The sequence below is a fragment of the Myodes glareolus genome, chromosome 9 (genome assembly GCF_982192425.1).
Source record: "Myodes glareolus chromosome 9, mMyoGla1.1, whole genome shotgun sequence".
NCBI lineage: Eukaryota > Metazoa > Chordata > Mammalia > Rodentia > Cricetidae > Myodes > Myodes glareolus.
Window position 1 is genome coordinate 27,812,545 of NC_142034.1, and position 19,013 is coordinate 27,831,557.

At 54.2% G+C, this 19,013-nt stretch overlaps 1 protein-coding gene across 1 annotated transcript; it reads right to left on the reverse strand.

Annotated features, from left to right (window-relative positions):
- Window positions 1–1,459: 1,459 nt before the first annotated feature.
- On the reverse strand, window positions 1,460–18,193 carry Col1a1 (collagen type I alpha 1 chain). The gene is made up of 51 exons (XM_048446955.3): window positions 18,004–18,193; window positions 16,378–16,572; window positions 16,224–16,255; window positions 16,072–16,107; window positions 15,881–15,982; window positions 15,123–15,191; window positions 14,853–14,897; window positions 14,640–14,693; window positions 14,440–14,493; window positions 13,701–13,754; window positions 13,533–13,586; window positions 13,153–13,206; window positions 12,984–13,028; window positions 12,810–12,863; window positions 12,642–12,686; window positions 12,448–12,501; window positions 12,098–12,196; window positions 11,965–12,009; window positions 11,774–11,872; window positions 11,588–11,641; window positions 11,301–11,408; window positions 11,152–11,205; window positions 10,797–10,895; window positions 10,626–10,679; window positions 10,437–10,535; window positions 9,872–9,925; window positions 9,632–9,685; window positions 9,477–9,530; window positions 9,324–9,377; window positions 8,890–8,934; window positions 8,701–8,799; window positions 8,359–8,466; window positions 7,932–8,039; window positions 7,689–7,742; window positions 7,467–7,520; window positions 7,139–7,246; window positions 6,997–7,050; window positions 6,832–6,885; window positions 6,544–6,705; window positions 6,335–6,442; window positions 6,065–6,172; window positions 5,907–5,960; window positions 5,690–5,797; window positions 5,292–5,345; window positions 5,071–5,178; window positions 4,726–4,779; window positions 4,295–4,402; window positions 3,923–4,205; window positions 3,604–3,794; window positions 3,087–3,329; window positions 1,460–2,956 (listed from the first exon to the last, which is right to left on the reverse strand). Exons 1-51 carry the CDS (start codon window positions 18,077–18,079, stop codon window positions 2,810–2,812), a joined length of 4,362 nt encoding a protein of 1,453 aa, XP_048302912.1. The 5' UTR covers window positions 18,080–18,193; the 3' UTR covers window positions 1,460–2,809.
- Between the last annotated feature and the right edge of the window lie 820 nt (window positions 18,194–19,013).

Sequence of the window (19,013 nt, forward strand, 5' to 3'; positions counted from 1 at the left end):
GCACAATAAACTTAGACAACTGAATAGAAGTAGCCAGGTAGGGTTCGAGTGCAGAGTTCAGAATGATGGAGCCTCAAGGGATTAGAAGGAGATAGGGACTAGCCAGGAAGAGTTCCAAGACCTGAGATACAGGGTTTTTCTGGGAAGACAGGCATCACCAATCAATGGATCTATCAGTAAATCTAATTTTGGATAATTAGTATATGAATAAACCTTCATTTATATTCCTTAACTTCTTTTTCTTCTAGATAAATTACCTTTTTGAATTGTCCTCATGTGAAGTGCAAATAATGAATTATTAAAAGTCATAATTAATAGTCATGAATACTCAGTGACAGTATTAGCGTGCCCAGTGGATGGCTCTGTAGACTCCTCAGTCCATCCCTCTGGTAGCACAAGAGAGGGAGACTGAAAAGGAGCTTCTTCTTTTCAAATTTGGGACCTGATTCCCTGAAGGGGGAGGGGCAGCTGTCATCTGTGTCCTTATCTCGAGTTTCTGGTTCACCCCAGACGTCTGCCTTCTGGATTCTCAGTCCTCCCACTATACCTCTGCTCCTATTTCCTGAGACGAGGGGAACAACCAGTTACCATCGCTCTGGAGCCTCAGGTTCTCAGGCTGGCAGAGGGAAAAGGCAAAGGAAGGGAGGGAGAAGGAGGAAGAAGAAGCAAGTTGGTGGAGATGAAGGAAAAGGGGAGAAGGGCACAGAAGTAGGGCAGGATATTTCCACAGGCTACCCACAGTGAGCCAGTGTGCATTCTGGGCACACCGAAGGCCCCAGGGACCCTTGCACCTCCGTGGTGTGGGGTCCTGTCCTTTCCTTAACCACAACTCTCTAAGAGCCCCAGGAGAGCCCCTGAGCCCCTTGAGGGCAGGGCCACCTCCCTCTGGTGAGAGCAGGAGTGAGCCTGGAACATTCTTTCCCTCTGGTACTTCTGGCTCAGCAGGCTTCTTCTATACAGGGTTGCTTGTTTCTTTGGGCGAGAAGTAGGTAGAGACCAGCTTATCCCCCCATGTTTGACCACAGAGAAGCCTAGTAAAGAGGCTCCTGGACCTCACTACTCAGTCCCTGTCCCCTCCCCCTTGGATTCCTTTGAGAACCCATGAGCCTTCCATGGACAACCCTTCCCCAGGTCTCAAGCCTGCAGCATGGAGAAGTATGGCGTTGATGGGATAGTGGGCCTGAGATATGGGTGAACTAGGAGTCGAGGTGTGTATGGGTTTGCCCGTGACCTGTGCACCCTGGATGGAATTGTGGTGCAAGGAGAAATAAAAGAGAAAAAGGAAAGGGGGGGAGGGGAGCTCTATGGCATAGAAAAGGCAAGAAAAAGGTGGCAGCATTTGGATGAGAAATGGGGGAAAGAAAGGGTGGGAAATGAAAGCAAGCCCACCAGAGCGCTCTCCCTGGGTCCTCCCCACCCCAAGTCCCAGAAAGGAAATTCGGAGGCCACTGCACATGTGTTGGGTCATTTCCACATGCTTTATTCCAGCAATCAAAATAATTAAAAACATCTCAAATTATTATACACATACAAAATAGGTACAGAGTCTCTTGTTTCCTCCCACCCCAGGGGTAAAAACTGCTTTGTGCTTTGAAAAGCGGTGCACTGAAACCCGGATGCAGAACAGACTAGGAGAGAGAGGCTGAGGGTAGGGTGCAGCCGCAAGAGGTGAGAATTTCAAGATTTCAGAAGAGAGAGAGAGAGAGAGGTCAGATTGCGATAGGCCCAGGAACTGGAAGAGTGGAGAGAGGGGAGAGAGAGAGCAGCTGGGGCTGACACTCTCTCCTCCCATGTTACATAGCACCTGTCAGAAAAAAGAAAATTCACACGAGTCCCTATTCATTTAAAAAAAAAAAGAATAAAAATAAAGACTTTGAACAAAAGGAACATTTGCTGGCCTAGGGAGCATCTCAACTTCTATAGCACCAGAGATTCCTTCCCACCCCACCCCTTCACAGAGATGTAGCACCTTTGATACCAAACTGGGCGCGCTGCCACCCTACCCCCATCCCCGCCCCCACACAGTTGCCCCGGTGACACACAAAGACAAGAACGAGGTAGTCTTTTAGCAACACAGTTACACAAGGAACAGAACGGTCTCTCCCACCCAGCCTGCACACACGTGTCCGGTGTTTCCAGTCTGCTGTGACCCTGCCTGGCTCCAAACCCCCCGGAAGGGGCAGGTGGCTCTCTCACCACGGCCAGGGTGTGTTGCAGAGGCCGTGGAGATGCCAGATGGTTAGGCTCCTTCAAAAGTCCAAGAACCCCATGTCCTGGCAGGATTTGGAGGTGCTGGGTGGGGAAGTAGGCTGGGGGTAAAAGGGCCGATGGGATGTTTCAGCATTGCCTTTGGTTGCTGGGCAGACAATGCATTATTTCCTGTGTCTTTGGGGGAGACTTAAATTTGGGAGCAATGGAGGAGAGGCCCCAAGAGGGGTGGAGAAAGGAGCAGAAAAGGCAGCATTTGGGGTATCATAAGCCCAGCGGGCAGAAAGGGACTTATACCCACATAGGTCTTCAAGCAAGTGGACCAAGCTTCCTTTTTTAAAAAGTTATTTATTTATTCTTTTTTTTTTTCCTTTTTGGTAAGGTTGAATGCACTTTTGGTTTTTGGTCAAGTTCAGTTGGTCAAAGATAAAAACTAAGTTTGAGAGATGAATGCGAAGGAAAAAAATGTTTTCCAAAGTCCATGTGAAATTGTCTCCCATTTTTTGGCTTTTGGGGAAATTCAGTTTGGGTTGTTCATCTGTTTCCAGGGTTGGGGAAAAGTGGGATGGGTGGGAGGGAACCAGATTGGGGTCGGGGGAGTTTACACGAAGCAGGCAGGGCCAATGTCTAATCCGAATTCCTGGTCTGGGGCACCAATGTCCAAGGGAGCCACATCGATGATGGGCAGGCGGGAGGTCTTGGTGGTTTTGTATTCAATGACTGTCTTGCCCCAACTTCCGGTGTGACTCTGGAGTGGATAAAAACAGTGGGAGGGGAGTCATTATCAAGGGCAGTGACAGAGTGAGGGTCACTCTGATCTGCCAAAAGGCTAAAGCAGAAGCCCAGAAAGATGGACTGGCCCCATCTGGGGGACTCACCGTGCAGCCATCGACAAGGGTGCTGTAGGTGAAGCGGCTGTTGCCCTCGCCCCGGAGCTCGATCTCGTTGGAACCCTGGAGGAGCAGGGACTTCTTGAGGTTGCCGGTCTGTTGATCCATGTAGGCTACGCTGTTCTTGCAGTGGTAGGTGATGTTCTGGGAGGCCTCGGTGGACATCAGGCGCAGGAAGGTCAGCTGGATGGCGACGTCAGCAGGATCGGAGCCCTCGCTTCCATACTCGAACTGCATGGGCCAGAGAGAGCAGGCAACGGGTGACCACATGGAATTTCTAGTCCCGGGCCTTCCTGCCCCAAATCTGCTAAGAAATCTCATCTCAAGTTAAAAAGCAGGGCATCACTTGTCCATGGGCACCTAAGGGACCCAGGACTCCTGTCTCCTAGACCAACTCTGTCCTTCCACTAAGCCAGTATTAAATCTACTCCAGGACTTCCTCTGCTGTCTGAGCAGGAGGCTAGCCCCTCTCTGGCAAAGTGGCTCTGGGGCTCAGCTCCCGTACCTGGAATCCATCAGTCATGCTCTCGCCGAACCAGACATGCTTCTTTTCCTTGGGGTTCGTGCTGATGTACCAGTTCTTCTGGGGCACAGAGGGCTGAGTGGGGAACACACAGGTCTGGCCTGTCTCCATGTTGCAGAAGACCTTGATGGCATCCAGGTTGCAGCCTTGGTTAGGGTCAATCCAGTACTCTCCTGAAGTGGGCAGGGCAACGCAGAGTCAGGAGAAGTAGGCAGCCAGCACCGTGTGGAAAGTGGGAGGCATAAAGGCATGATGGGAGAAAGGAAAGGGGGCGGGGGAGGCAGCTGGGGTTGGTCCTTACCGCTCTTCCAGTCAGAGTGGCACATCTTGAGGTCGCGGCACGTGCGGGCGGGGTTCTTGCGGGTGCCTTCGGGGCTTCGGATGTTCTCGATTTGCTGGCTCAGGCTCTTGAGGGTAGTGTCCACCTCAAGGTCACGGTCGCGGACCACATTGGCATCATCAGCCCGGTAGTAGCGGCCACCATCATGAGCCTTCTCTTGAGGTGGCTGAGGCAGGAAGCTGAAGTCGTAACCGCCACTGGGAGGACCAGGGGGGCCAGGGGGGCCAGGAGGGCCGGGAGGACCCTGTATAAAGAGAGGCGGTCAAGGTTTCCTGGTGTTCACGTCTCCTAGGAGATGGAGAGTCATGAGGCAGAGGATGTGGGGCTACATACAGCAGGACCGCTATCACCGGTGCGACCTCGAGGACCAGGGGGGCCAATGGGGCCGGGGAGCCCGTTGAGTCCATCTTTGCCAGGAGCACCAGCAGAGCCAGGGGGACCCTAGTGGTAGAGATGGTCGGAGAAAGTTGGTCAGAGTCCCAAGTCAGCCCCGACTCTGGCTGAGGAGCACCCTCCCCACCGCTGACTCTGTCTGGTCCCCACTTTTGCCTTAAAGGGTGTTCTCAACTAGTTACTATGGGTGTCCTGGAAGGAGCCAGGATCAGAAGGTCAAAGCTGTATAAGACCAAGGGTCTGTTTCGCCCCACCCTGTCCGGCCTCTGAACTCTTCTCTGGAGAACAGAGGGATGTCTGAAGGTAACCAGGGGTCCACACGGTAGCTGAGATGAAGGACCCAAGAAGAAGTAATGGAAGGCGCAACTTACCCGGGGACCTGCAGGACCAGAAGCTCCAGAGGGACCTTGTTCACCAGGAGAACCCTAAAGTACAGAAAAAGGCAGTTCAGGGGCAGTGTGGGGTAACATGCCCCCTCATTCTAGAGCTCTAGCTCCAAGTTGTCCATATGCTAAGACCACTTGCACAGTCCCTGTCTGGGTACCTCTCTCTTGGTTAGAAATGCCTAAAAATCTTCTGGGTATTTCTCCCCCACTAGGAAGGAATCAGAATGTCTGTCTAGAGTAGAAATGAAGCAAGAGCTCCTCCTTCCACTATGCAGCAAGCACAGGGAGACGGTGGGAGAGGTCAGAGTCCGGGAAACTGGGTATACTCACAGGAGAGCCAGGAGGACCCTGGAGACCGGAGAAGCCACGGTGACCCTTTATGCCTCTGTCACCTTGTTCGCCTGTCTCACCCTTGTCACCACGGGGACCTTGGGGTCCCTAAAAGAGAGCAGGAGACAGGCTGTTGGGTGAAGTTCTACTGGTGTCGAGTGGGACACTGTTCACATCCAGGCCAGTGTTCACAGGGTGTGAGGTTGGCATGGGGCACTTACAGCGGGGCCACGGGCACCAGCAGGGCCAATGGGACCAGCAGGACCAGCGGGACCCTGGGGAGAAAATAGTGTGTTAGATCCTGACTAGGGGAGACCAAGTCTGGGGACTGCAGGATGAGCCTCCTCTTGGTCAGATTTCTAGCCCACATCTCTCGTGCTGTGGCCACTTCTCCTGACTCCCAGTTAAGCTTCCCCAGAGCCAGGCTTCACTTGATGTGCTGGGGCAAGCCCCATGCCTGGGGTGAGATGAGCCTCAAGGCCAAGTTATGGCTCAGTTTTTCCAGGGAGGCCAAGGACCCAGACAAATCCCAAGACTCCCACTTTTCCCGCAGCTGGATGAGGTCATCCATCCATTCCCAGGCCTTGGGCATGCCTGAAGCAGAGGCCCAGCTACTTACAGTCTCACCACGGTCGCCACTCTTGCCAGCAGGGCCAACAGGGCCAGGAGCACCGGGAGCACCAGGGGCACCAGGGGGGCCAGCAGGGCCAGTCTCACCACGGTCACCCTGGGAACAGAGGACAGAGGTCATAGGGTCAGTCTCAGATGGAGTACCCAGGCTGGGCAAGGGCCAGGGCAAACCAGAGCCCAGCCCTGTGTGGGGCCTGATCTCTTACCTTGGGGCCAGGAGAGCCGTCTCTTCCAGGGGAGCCTTCAGCACCAGGGGATCCCTGTAGAGGGAGTGGGGAGAAGTGAGTGACCACTCCAAGAAAGAGGTCAGACATAGTCCTAGTGGCCCTGCACAGTCACTGGCTAAGGGATAGAGGCTGCTTACCTCACGTCCAGATTCACCAGGGGGGCCAGCCAATCCAGGGGGACCCATGGGGCCAGGGGGACCACGTTCACCACTTGATCCAGAAGGACCTTGTTTGCCAGGTTCGCCCTAAAGAAGAAGAGAGAGTAAGGCCGGAGGCCAGGTGTGGGGTCTCGAGCCATGAGTCCGCTTCTATCATATTTGCTCTCCTCGTCTCTACCACTGCTGCCCTGCCCCTTCCAAGTCCTGGGATGATTTGTCTTGGAGACCCCAACATGAAGGAACACTCACAGAGGGGCCAGGAAGACCAGGGAAGCCTCTTTCTCCTCTTTGACCAGGCAGACCAACCACACCACGCTGTCCAGCAATACCCTGAGGTCCAGGGGTACCAGGAGAGCCCTGTGGGAGGCAGGCAGGGGTGAGAAGGGCTCACAATGACACAGAGAACATGAACAACTCAGGAACACTCCAGAACAACAGAGATCAGAGCTAGCACTTACAGCAGGTCCATCAGCACCAGGGGCTCCTTTCTCACCAGCAGGGCCAGGGGGACCTGGGGGACCAACTTCACCAGGACGTCCGGCGGGACCAGTCTCACCACGGGGACCTTTGCCTCCTTCTTTGCCAACAGGACCAGGAGGGCCAGGGGGTCCAGCATTTCCCTAAACGGGCACAAGAGGGACTGTCAGAGTCCAGGCTTCCAAAGTATCATAGTTACATGCCCCAGCCAAGCCCACTGTCCTGCCAGTGCTTGCCCCTCACCCCAGTCCAAACCCACAGATACTCACAGAGGGGCCGGGGGGACCAACACGGCCAGCAGCACCAGGGAAACCAGTAGCACCCTGGCCGGAGAGAACACAGTGTGGTCAGAAGCGAACAGGAAGCTTACCTGGCCTGATCTCCTCCAATCTCTGGCTTTGGGGAGACTCCACGGAGACGTGGATGGTACTCACAGGGGGACCAGCAGAGCCACGAGCACCTTTGGGTCCAGGAGCACCAACATTACCCTGTAAGAGAGTGTAAAGGTATAAGAGCCAGGCTAGGCCCAAGTCTAAGGCGACCAGGAACTTGGGTTGTAGAAGATAAAACACTCACAATGGGACCAGGAGGTCCAGCGGGGCCAGCGGGACCAGGAGGACCACTGTCGCCTTTAGTACCAGTTTCACCAGGTTCACCTTTAGCACCAGGTTGGCCATCAGCACCCTGGACAAGAGGGAGAATGGAGGAGTGGATAAGGCAGCCTGGCAGCAGCAGGCCTCTGGGCTGGAGGAGGGGCCCCAGCTAGAAACTTGGAGACAACCAATCCCTCCCCCACCCTTCTCCCCTGACTCAGGGTTGCACATCTGTCGTCATTCAGTCATCCAAGGTCCCATTCCTCATATCTCAGCAGGTGACAGAAAGTAAAGAGGGTATTGGTACTCACAGGGGGGCCAGCGAAACCAGCAGGGCCAGGGGGGCCAGGCTCACCACGGTCTCCCTAGAGGAAGACAATGACTTTGGAGAGATGTCTCAACATTGGGAAAGGAGAGGAACAGAAGGAGCAAAGGCACAGAGGTGACGGTCAGGGGTGGGGGTGGGGGGTGCAGAAAGCAGGTAGGAGAGAAGGGCTGAACATAGATCTTATTAGGGGGTCGTCTGTACTTACGGGGGCACCACGGGCTCCGGTGGGACCAGCAGGACCACTGGGACCAGTTTCTCCCTATAAGGGAGAGACAAGCGCTCTAAACTCTCCTAGAAGATGAACCAATAGCATCTCCCCTCCCTTCTGGTTCTTTGAACTCCCTGGGTCACCAGCTTCATATGGTGACCTGCCTTCCCTGCGAAGCCCCACCTGGGCTTGCTGAGGAAGCTGTATGTTAGGAAATAAGGTGACAAGGCAGCCACTCACCTTGTCACCAGGGGCACCAGCAGGGCCAGGAGGACCAATGGGACCAGTCAGACCACGGACGCCATCTTTGCCAGGAGAACCATCAGCACCTTTGGGACCAGCATCGCCCTAAAGATAGGGAAAAGTCAGACTTCCAGAGTGGGGCCAGGAGTTGAGCTACAGCATCCTGCAGACGTTTCTCAGACCTGGTGCCAAGGACACGAGATCCTTTCCGGGGAAAAATGTGGGGATTCAGGTGGGACCTTGGTTAAGAGACCCCTGAGCTCTACAGTGTGATAAATAAAGGAGCCTCTGTCAGGGAGATGCCCCAACTCTCATCACCATGGTAACACATCAAGAGAAGGACCTGAATCCTAGGTATAAGATTACCCAGCAAAGCAAGGAGATAGGTGAGACCCACCAAGGGCTCAAGGGAAGGTTGACTTACTCTGTCACCCTTAGGACCTGGAAGACCAGCTGCACCACGTTCACCAGGCATTCCCTGAAGACCAGGAGCACCCTGGCTACCGGGAGCTCCGGGGGCACCAGTATCACCCTGTTTGGTGAACAAGAAGATGAGTGAGACATGGAGTGCCAGGAAGCATCTCCGACCCCCGAGCTCACTTAGAATGTCCTCTGTGTGGATCCAAGGTCAAGGTTCCAGCTAGAAGGACAAACTCACGGACCCAACCTTAGGTCTCATGGGTACCTACTCTGCTCTTGTCCCCCAACCCTTCACATCCCTATGGCTTGGGTCATTGCCATCATATGCTTTCCACGATGCCCTCACCTTGGCACCATCATTGCCGGGAGCACCATTGTTTCCACGGGGACCAGCAGGACCTGGGGGACCTTGTACACCACGCTCACCAGGGAAACCTCTCTCGCCCTGCAAAGGAAGGAGAGGGCACATGATGGCTGCTCCAACAGGGCCGAGCTCGGGACATCGTAACGAAGTGGCATGAGAGGACCCACTTACTCTTGCTCCAGAGGGTCCAGGGGCACCAAGGTCTCCAGGGACACCCTAAGGATGGGAAAGAGGAACAACAGTGAGCCCAAACTCCCCTTGAGAAAGAGCTTCCACCCCTCTCCCTGGTAGCTGGTCCTTGGGAGCCATGTTTAGAGATGAAAACATTCTTGGCTGAGATTTGGAATTTCTCCTTACAATAGGAAGGCTTGAGGTAAAGCCAGAGTTATTTCAGGATGCGTCTAGAGAAGTCACCTTGCCTAGAAGCCACACAACCACTTTCAAATCATATGCAGCTCCCTCAGTCTGTGTAACAACAGTCCTCCCCTGTGTCTAACCTCTATCCTTCTAGCTGCTGGTTTCTTGCTCAGCTAAGAGCAGTGGGTGGTCTGTCTCTTTTTTATTTCCTGCCTGCTTCTACCCTCTGGCCAGCTGCTACCTCTTACCTGTTCACCGGGCTTGCCTGCTTCACCAGGAGGACCAGCAGGGCCGGGGAGACCCTATAGGGTGGAGATGGGAGGGGGAGAAGGGTTTAGAATCTGTGAAAGTTAACAAAGAAACATTCTGCACTCCCCTACAAACCTGTCACCAGACCCTACCTGGAATCCAGGGGAGCCAGCAGGGCCTTGTTCGCCTCTCTCACCAGCAGGACCCTGTCACAGAGAAGAGGTGGTCATCATGAGTAGTCCAAGGGGAAGGGAGACAGAGTCCCCCCTTTCTCTGCTCCCCAGGCCTCCCTGACAGGAACACTTACAGCAGGGCCAGGGGCTCCCTGAGCTCCGGCTTCTCCATCTTTGCCAGCAGGACCCTGTGGGGAGAAGGTGGCAAACTCAGTGTGGTAAGGCAGATGGCAGCGGCAGGTAAGGCCTGGACCTCTGGGACAAGGCAGAGCTTGCTTGTGGCTTCTGGGGTCCTCACAGTGGCTACTGACTGAAGATAGCATGTGTCACAGGCAGGGGCAGAAAGGTGACAGAGACTCAAAAGAGATACTTACCACAGGGCCAGGGGGTCCGGGAACACCCCGCTCTCCAGCCTTTCCAGGTTCTCCCTGTGTAGAAAGGGAGGCAGAATTGAGGGTCATGGGATTCACTACAGTCAAGGACCCCTCATTACAGTGAGTATTCGTAGGGGGCTTTCTGTTCAAGAAGGCCGAATCCTCTAGGGAAAGCCTTGCTGGCATCTCATGCTTGGTCTCTCTGCTGCACACAAAGCGGATGCTGCCCAAGGCTCCTTCCTGGTCACCTTCTCCCCTTCCTTTTCCCTGACAGACACCTGCGGTGACCTGAACTGCTAAGGGCTGTTATCTCCTCAGGGTTCTCCTCTTCCTACCACACTTAGGGTGGGGGGGACTGTTGCATGGAAGACCAATCTTATCTGTGTGCTGGGGGACGCTCACCCAGCAACAATGCTTAATTATCAGGGACAAAGCAATATCAAGGAGCCAAAAGGCTCCTATTTTACCAATGGGTCCTGCAAAGGTCATTAAAGAGCCCAAGGTCACGCTGCAAGTCAGCGGAGTTAGTGTGCCAGTTCTGCATTGCTCCTCATTGAGTACTTACAGCAGTGCCCTTAGGTCCAGGGAATCCCATCACACCAGCCTGGCCACGGGCTCCAGGAGGACCTGGGGGTCCAGGGCGACCATCTTGACCAGCGGGACCCTGAGGATGAGAGGCACAAGAGTTGCAGTAAGGACTAAGGTGCATACACAGGAGGGTGGGGGTGACACGTGAGAGAGGAAGCATACTTACAGGGGGGCCAGTTTTGCCATCAGGACCAGGGCTTCCAGGACTGCCAGTGAGACCCTAGGGAGAGGCAGGAGCATGAACGGAGGCAGGGGGAGGGAGCGGTGGAGGAGGGGTATGGAACACCAGTTGCAGACCATCCCAGTCTCAAACAGAACAGAGGGTCTTGGCTCTCACCTTGGCACCAGGGAGACCAGCTTCACCAGGGCGACCAGCTTCACCAGGAGAACCTTTGGGACCAGCAGGCCCGGGAGCACCACGTTCACCAGCAGGACCCTAAGTGAATAGAAGTGAAAGACACATCAGGGTCACGGCCTTGGCCTTGTTCCCACGGGCTAGCATAGGCATCCTCTTCGTGCTGGGAGAAGGTTCAGGGCTTTGAGGGGCATCGTTGGGGATGCCAAATATGAGGAGGATGGAGGCACAAGGATGGGCACAGGTAACAGGGAGCCTTGTTGGGGTCATGGGTGTTGGGGGGCGTGACCAGTCCTGTCAAGGAGAGGTGAGTTTCTCTGCCAGGAAGAGAAATTACCTTGGGGCCAGCAACGCCATCAGCACCAGGGAAACCACGGCTTCCAGGTCCACCCTGCAGGCAGAAAAGAAGAGATCAGTGAGTTTAATCACCACCCCAGGGACAGGGCAAGTACTGAAGGCAGAGAAGGAGAGGCACGGGGGACTTACACGCTCTCCAGGAGGTCCGGGCAGGCCAGTAGGTCCAGGTTCGCCACGGGCTCCTCGTTTTCCTTCTTCCCCAGCAGGGCCAGGGGGACCTTGAACACCAGCAGGGCCCTGGAGTGGGCAGAAAGAGAGTGGTCTTGGTGAGGAGGCACAGGCCCTGAAGCCTATGATGCTGGCCTCTAACCACAGGGCTCCTGGGTATGGGGTGGGGCTCCCTCCCTCCCTCAGTCTCTCTTGAGAGTCTTCCAGGCCCCAGGGGCTGAGGAGAAGGAGGGTGATGTGGGACTTACGGGCTCTCCTTTGGCACCAGTGTCACCTTTGTTGCCAGGAGCACCAGGTTCACCCTGTGTCGAGGGAGCAGGAGAGCATGAGATGAGTTGGAGTTACTTTGTTGACTCGCAAACATATGCTTCCCCAGAAGGGGGCGCACTAGAGCTAGTGCATGAGTTGGGCGGAAGAGAGAGTTTTGTACTTACACTGTTACCCTTGGGACCTGGAGCGCCACTGGGGCCCTGGGGTCCAGAGGGGCCTCGGGCACCAGGGAAGCCAGGAGCACCAGCAATACCAGGAGCACCCTGCAGGAGGCAGGATAGACATTTTAGCCCAGGGGTGGAGGGCATGAGGCAGGTGGCAGGCAGGCGTCAGAGGAGGGCTGGTGGTGACTTACATTAGCACCTTTAGCACCAGGTTGTCCATCAGCACCAGGGTTTCCCTATCACATGGAGAAAGGAGGGTGAGTGGCAGGCAAGGACTCTGAAGCTGGCAAGTAGCCCAGGAGGACAGTAGCAGGCAACACTTACAGCAGGGCCAGCAGCACCAGCAGGGCCAGGGGGTCCGGGCTCACCACGAATACCCTGGGGACCTTCAGAGCCTCGGGCTCCCTGGGGACCAGCTTCACCCTGTGTTGGAGGAAAGGACAAATCAAAATCCAAGCTGGGGCATCGAGCATTACTTCTGGATGTCAGGTGTATGTACGTGGGGGGAGGGGGCAGAAGAGGAAGGATGAGGACTTTGAGAGCTAGGGAGGGGACCCCAGGATAAGGGTATTGAGGAATGCCCTTCACTCTTGCCGCTCTGGGCTTGTCTGATCTGGGGTGATACACAGTTTTTGTTCTGTGACAGTCATGTTCAAAGAAAGAATGGGTCTCACCTTAGCACCAACTGCACCAGGGAAGCCAGGAGGACCAGTGGGACCAGTGGGACCCTGGGAACAAAATGGATGTTTAACTACAAGGCACAGATGGAGACTTAAGAGCTCCTAAGTTTCAACAGCTGATGTCAGCCCCAAGAGCTGACACGGAGACCTCACCCCACTCCCACACTCAAAGTCAAGGCCATCCTTACCGGGGGCCCAGCTGCACCAGTAGCACCATCGTTACCACGAGCACCCTGTAAGAGAGAGGGGAGGCCCAGTTACGCCCCTGAGCACCAAACAGTTTCCATAGTCCCTGGTGAACCCAGAGACTGGTGAAGCAGAGCCCAGGGACATCCCAGGGGGCTCGGAGTACTTACAGCAGGGCCAGGGGCTCCAGGGCGACCTCTCTCACCAGGCAGACCTCGGGGACCCTAATAACCAAACCAAGAGATGTCAAGCGAGATGGAGACACACTCTCTCCCAGCCTCCATCCACCCTTCACCCTATCCCTCCCTCTTGAAGCACCCCCACCCTCAAGCTAGCATATTCACCATCTGGCCAGGAGCTCCATTTTCACCAGGACTGCCAGGCTCTCCCTAGGGACAGAGAACAGAATGAGGGCTTCTTCTATAGCAGGACTGTTGGGGGTGTGTGTGCAGAACCTTGTATAGCAGGACTGTTGGGGGTGTGTGTGTGCAGAACCTTTTGACAGTCTCTTACCTTAGGGCCAGCAGGACCAGCATCTCCTTTGGCACCATCCAAACCACTGAAACCCTAAGGGAGGAAAGAGAGATGAGTTGAGACTCTAGGGAGGAGTAGGCCACTTGGATACCCGCACAGATTTGAGGAGTTTTGGAAGATCACCCCAGCCATCTCCCTGTCTCTGAGCTAGACCAGACCCCAATTCATCTCTTATCCCATCCAGTCTCTTTATGGGGATGCCTTGCCCAAGAAAGGAAGTTCTTTTGGATATCTAACCTCTGACCTTTGAGACATCTGCAGCTACCAACTAACATGATACATAACAGGATCTCTTGGGGGAAGAATCTAGAATGGTGGCTTGGGACTTTGGGAATTTCATTGACTCAAAGGAGACTTACTCTGTGTCCCTTCATTCCGGGGAGGCCAGCAGTTCCAGGCAATCCCCGAGCACCCTGGAGAGAAAGGCAAATAAGGACAAGAAAAGGAGTCAGGAGGGCTCTGGAACATTGCTCCTAATTGCATCCCCAGTGCAGTAAGACCTGGTACCCATCCTCACACTTGCTCACCTGAGGCCCAGGAGGTCCACGCTCACCAGGACGGCCAGGTTTACCAGCTTCTCCCTGCAGAGAGAGCAAAGGCCATTATGACTGTGCCCCACCCCAAACTAGGAAAGAGAGAAGGGTTCAGGTGTATTGGGGTTATCGGAGGATCGGTTTGGTTTAGGGACCAGGAATCTAACTTTGAACCTAAAACTCAGTTTAGATCTACAATGAAACCTCTGGTGACATTTGAGTACCTTCAAAGTAGTTTCTGCCACTGTGCGTTCATTTCCACATCGGATCAACCAGAGCTCTTTTTTTAAAAATATATATTTATTTTTATTATGTATACAGTGTTCTGTCTGTCTGTGTGTCTGCCTGCAGGCCAGAAGAGGGCACCAGGCCTCATTCCAGATGGTTGTGAGCCACCACGTGGTTGCTGGGAATTGAACTCAGGACCTTTGGAAGAGCAGGCAATGCTCTTAACCACTGAGCCATCTCTCCAGCCCCCTCAACCAGAGCTCTTAAACTTGGATTCCTGCAAGGAATGGGAATGGGAGTGTGGGTGGAGGTGGGGGTTGCCTGACTAAACTATGCTACTCAGTGGAAAGATCACCGCCAAGAACCCTCTGGGCACCAGGGAGAACTTCCATCTTCTTCCCCTGGTCATTGCCCCCAATGGTGGTGAGACCCTGCTAGGAGGATTTTAGGACCCACACAGAGAAGGCCACATGATGAGCTAGTATCTTCCCCTGGGGTTACTTACATCATCTCCGTTCTTGCCAGGGGGGCCTGGAGGGCCACGGGGACCCATTGGACCCTAGAAGAGACAGGAGAGGTTGTTAGAACCCCCAAAATGAGAGACAACAAAGAGGAAGACTGGAGTTAGGAGGGGACACAATATGAGTGACTTTCACAGGAGGAGTTGTGGAGAGGGAGGTGTATCAACACAAAGGACTGACTTACTGAAGCGCCAGGCTCGCCAGGTTCACCAGGGGGGCCTTGGAAACCCTGAGGACCCTGGAGAATGAGAGAAGAGTAGGCTCAGAAAGGCAGGTTCTTGCCAGGCTGTCTCCCTCTTACAAGAGATGTCTACCAGCCTCCTGCCTTCACCCAAGTCGTTCTCCTCCAACACCCCCCCGCCATGCCCAAGGTAATACAATGATCCTGGATACTTACAGGTGCACCAGGGGGGCCAGGGAGACCACGAGGACCAGAAGGACCCTACAGAAGGAAAAGAGGGAGGCATGTGATATCTGTGGGTGAAAGCAGTGTGGGAGAGGTCTGTTTTTACTGAACCCTGTGAGAATCACAGTTGCCCTGCATCTTCTCTAGGTCTGAAGTTCCAAAGGCTTTCTGCACCTCCCGTTGCAGGACCATCGTAGGCCTTTCTCTCCTGGATCCCCTGCCCCATTCCCTTTGCCATCACTGCTCCCCCTGGTGGCTCACCATGGGACCAGGCACGGAAACTCCAGCTGATTTCTCGTCATAGCCATAGGACATCTGGGGAGCAAAGTTCTAGAAAAAACAAGAGAGAGTGCATGAGAAATTGGGCTCAGGACGGTAAACTGAAGGGCAGGAGGCCATTGCCAGGAGTGGAACAAGTTAACATGCGCTTGTGGATGTGACTAGCTAAGAAAGCCGTCAACACTGCCTGTAAGGCGTTCCTGTAGCAGACACCTCCACTGAGCCATCCAACCAGACAATCCCAAACTGCAGAACAACTGATAAAATAGCTGCCTCTGCCTGACAACCAGACTCTTCAAAAACTTGCTGAGCCAAGATGACAGAAACAGTCAACATTCGTGGGGACCAAAGAGATGAGGATGAAGTGAAATTGGTGGTCTTGGACAAGAGGGGGAAAATGCTATAAAGGACATTTTGAGCATTGGTTAAATCTGACAGTGGATTATATATTAGGTAATAGCGTTATATCAACATTAAATTTGGTGCTATGGTCCCATAGGAGAATGTCCCTGTTTAGGGAAATGCACTTAAGTGCTTCAGAGCACAGGGCATGGACATGTTCTGTGCCCAGAGTGGCAAAAGAGTTGTGAAGAAGGGCGAGTGGAAGTTCTGTACACTATTGCAACTTTTTTTGTATGTTTATGATTATTTAAAAACAAAGTTATGTCCGTCAAAACCAAAGCAAAGCAAAACAAAAATTGGGGAGTCACACAGGTCTGGGGTCTCAAAGCTCTACTTACTCCTCCAAGGCCAGGGGGGCCGGGTGGACCAGCAGGACCAGGAGGACCAGGAAGCCCAGGCTGTCCAGGGATGCCATCTTGTCCAGGGGGGCCAGCGGGTCCCTGGACCAAGAGAGGGTGGGGTTACTATAAGCACAAACCAGAACCACACCCCCTCCAGTTTCCTAGCTCACTTAGAATGCATTGCTTACCCTTGGGCCTTGAGGGCCACGGTCTCCCTTGGGTCCCTGTGGGTTTGAGGGTGAAGAAACGAGAGACAGATTAGAGAAACGAGGAAAGTTGCAGTCCATAGGAGGACAGTGGGAGTCACACGGGTGAGCGAAAGCAGAGAGCAGAGTATTACCTGGACTCCTATGAGTTCTTGGTTTGTTGATTCTGTGGGGGCAAAGATGTGCAGTTAGAAGTAAATTTACTAAGGTACCTGAGGTGTTAGAGGCTTTCAAGGCACAGGCAAAGATGGGTCTCAGACCTCCCCTAAGCCTACGTCCAGAACGTACCAAATTCTTCTGGGCAGAAAGCACAGCACTCGCCCTCACGTCTTTGGGGGTTGGGACAGTCCAATTTTTCCTGGCAAACCACGTCATCGCATACGGCCGTGCCATTGTGGCAGATACAGATCAAGCAGACATCGGCTTTCCACGTCTCACCATTAGGGATCTTTACGCCATTGTGTATGCAGGTGACTTCAGGGACTGCGCAAATGGGAAACAGGGCGTGAGCGGCTCTGAAACCCCACCTCGGGGAGCCAGGGATCCCAGCCCTACTCACCCTTTCCTCTGTCTAATATCCGCACGTAGATTTTCCACTTCCCACCTCTCTTCCCCCACCTCTTATTTCCTTCCCTCAAATCCTAAAATGCTGGTCTGCTCCAAAGCGGCGTTCAGTGACAGCACCGGGAATCCTGGCCAGGAAGCTTCCCAGTTCTCAGGAATTTAAACAAAGCTTTAGACTGGGGTTGCTTCCAAACTCAACTTCAGCCCACGCGCGCGGGAACCAAGTGAAATAAAAAGCCTTCTGCAGGAGAGTGGGTGGGGTCCCATACAGTAGAAGGAGGTTCATGGGGGTGTGGTTTGCGCTCAGACAAGAGGCGGGGGTGGGAGGAGAGAAGGGGTGTTCCAGCCCTGGTCCCACCCCCATTCCCTGGGCAGGTGGGATGGAGTGGGAGGAGCTAAAATGTGGAGGGGCTGATTTCAGAGGAGTCCAGTCTCAAAGTTGGATACATCCTAAACTCCCACCCTCCGCTCCCAGGAATCTTAAAAAGCTTGCTTTCGAGACAAGCCCCGTCCCTCAAAACCAGCCTTAGGAGTCTCTCCCTTAGCCAAAGAACTCAAGCCGGCAAATAGTAATTAGTAAACCATGCCCACGGGTCTAGTACCGGATCAAGCGAACCACTAGGTGGCAGGCAACACTAAGCAATACATGGGGCGGAAACAATTTTATCCGGCCTGAGCTACTTCTTTCAAAGACGGGCTACCTCAGCCCTGGCTTTATTTTCTCAGACTGGAGACGGGGGTCCCAGCCCGGCAATAACCCAGATCTTCCCTATTTAGCCCGCGCGCTGTAAAATGCTGACCCGGAACGCGTAGTGCTCAAGGTTGACCAGCAGGAGGCGCAGGGACCGCGCCCTGTCAAATCCGAGCCAAACTTTCTCATCCAGCAACCCTCCCACTCTGTGCGTCCCCTCCCCCCCACTAGCCCAGCACCCCGGCGGCCCCAGCAACACTGTCTAGCTTGCAGAGAAGGCAAACAATCTTTCCTTATGAATCATCCCGCAGCCTTTCTGATAGCTTTTACATCTTGGGCTCCGAATCTCTATTCCAGCGGCCTTATTCCATCTTCGACGTATTCTCTGTCCCGACTCGTGCCCAGATTCCCACTTTTCCTGTTATGCTACTGGTGGGTGCTTGGAATTTACTCCTGTGTCATTTCACCCCGCGCTCCACTTCTGAGAACTGTTCACCCTCATCTGCACGACTGGGTGTCCTCTCTCCTCCCAGTTCCCCTCCATCACCTTCCCACCTCTGACTGGAGCATCTCGCCTTTCTGTTTAAGTCTCACTTGCCAGGATCCAGAGCAGAACGCAATACCAAGAAGCCGTAAACTCCCCAAAGTTTGAAACTTACTGTCTTCTTGGCCATGCGTCAGGAGGGCAGTGGCCCCCAAGAGGAGCAGGAGCCGGAGGTCCACAAAGCTGAACATGTCTAGACCCTAGACATGTAGACTCTTTGCGGCTGGGGTTGGGGGTTAGCTTCGGCTCATGCGTGTCCTCACTCTGCGTGCCTCCTGCTCCGTCCCGAGGAGAAACTCCGGTCTGCTCCGACGACTGGCCTGGGCCCCTTTTATACCATCCTGATGGAGACTTGGGAGGAACCCTGACTCTTGGAGAGGGGGAGCCGGCAGCCCGGCCCCCAGCCAATCAGAACAGCCTGGCCCGGCCCCCAGTTTGGATAGGAGAGGGGGGAGGAGGGAAAGGAAGGGAAAGGAGTCCACCCAGGCCTCCCCCCCCCCCGCAATTCTGCCGCCCCTGCCCCCTGATCCACCCTGGCTGGGACCTCAGTATACTGATTTGTGGGTAGGGGATGCCCCTTGCACTTTCTTTCTGGGACTTCAAATCAGAAGGATGTGAAACTGGGGGTCTTAGTGGGGGAACATTACAAAGGTGTCAGGGTCAGGCATAATTGGGAAAACTGGCCTTGCTTCTTAATGCTTCTGACATCCTTGGGAAGAACTAAGGAATAAGCTGTACAGGTATCTCTCCAAATCAGAAGAACCAAGTAGCTAAGCAGATGTGCCTGTTTGGGATGGGGGGGCAGAGGTCATCTCTTGGTGTGGCCCAGGTATGAAGGGTAGGAATATTTGTGAACAAACCAGTTAGATATCTCTTCAGAGATACTAAGAATCAGATATGTGATTGCTTGAAAGGAGGGAGGGGGGAATGGAGGTCTATTCTGTTGTGCCTGTGGCTCTCAGACAAACCCATCAGCCCTTCTTCAGCTCCAGGTGTGACTGGGGCAGAGGCTTGGGGAGAAGTTTGACACTCTGGATCTTCCAGAGGAGGCTTAGGCATTAAGTGATGGAGCAACAGGGTAGGCTGGAGGATTTCTGGGGCCTGAAAGCTATGGACTGGGGTTTG

Bases quoted from the DNA above. Each gene is read 5' to 3' on its own strand.
- Col1a1 (XM_048446955.3), bottom strand. From the start codon at position 18,079: ATGTTCAGCTTTGTGGACCTCCGGCTCCTGCTCCTCTTGGGGGCCACT. The intron at 13,029-13,152 runs GTAAGAGACTGT...CTCTGTCCCTAG, and splicing joins CTGGTCCTGCTGGCCCTAAG to GGAGAGCCTGGCAGTCCTGG. The intron at 4,403-4,725 runs GTAAGTTGCGCC...CTCTACCACTAG, and splicing joins CTGGTCCTGCAGGTCCCCGG to GGTCCCCCTGGCTCTGCTGG.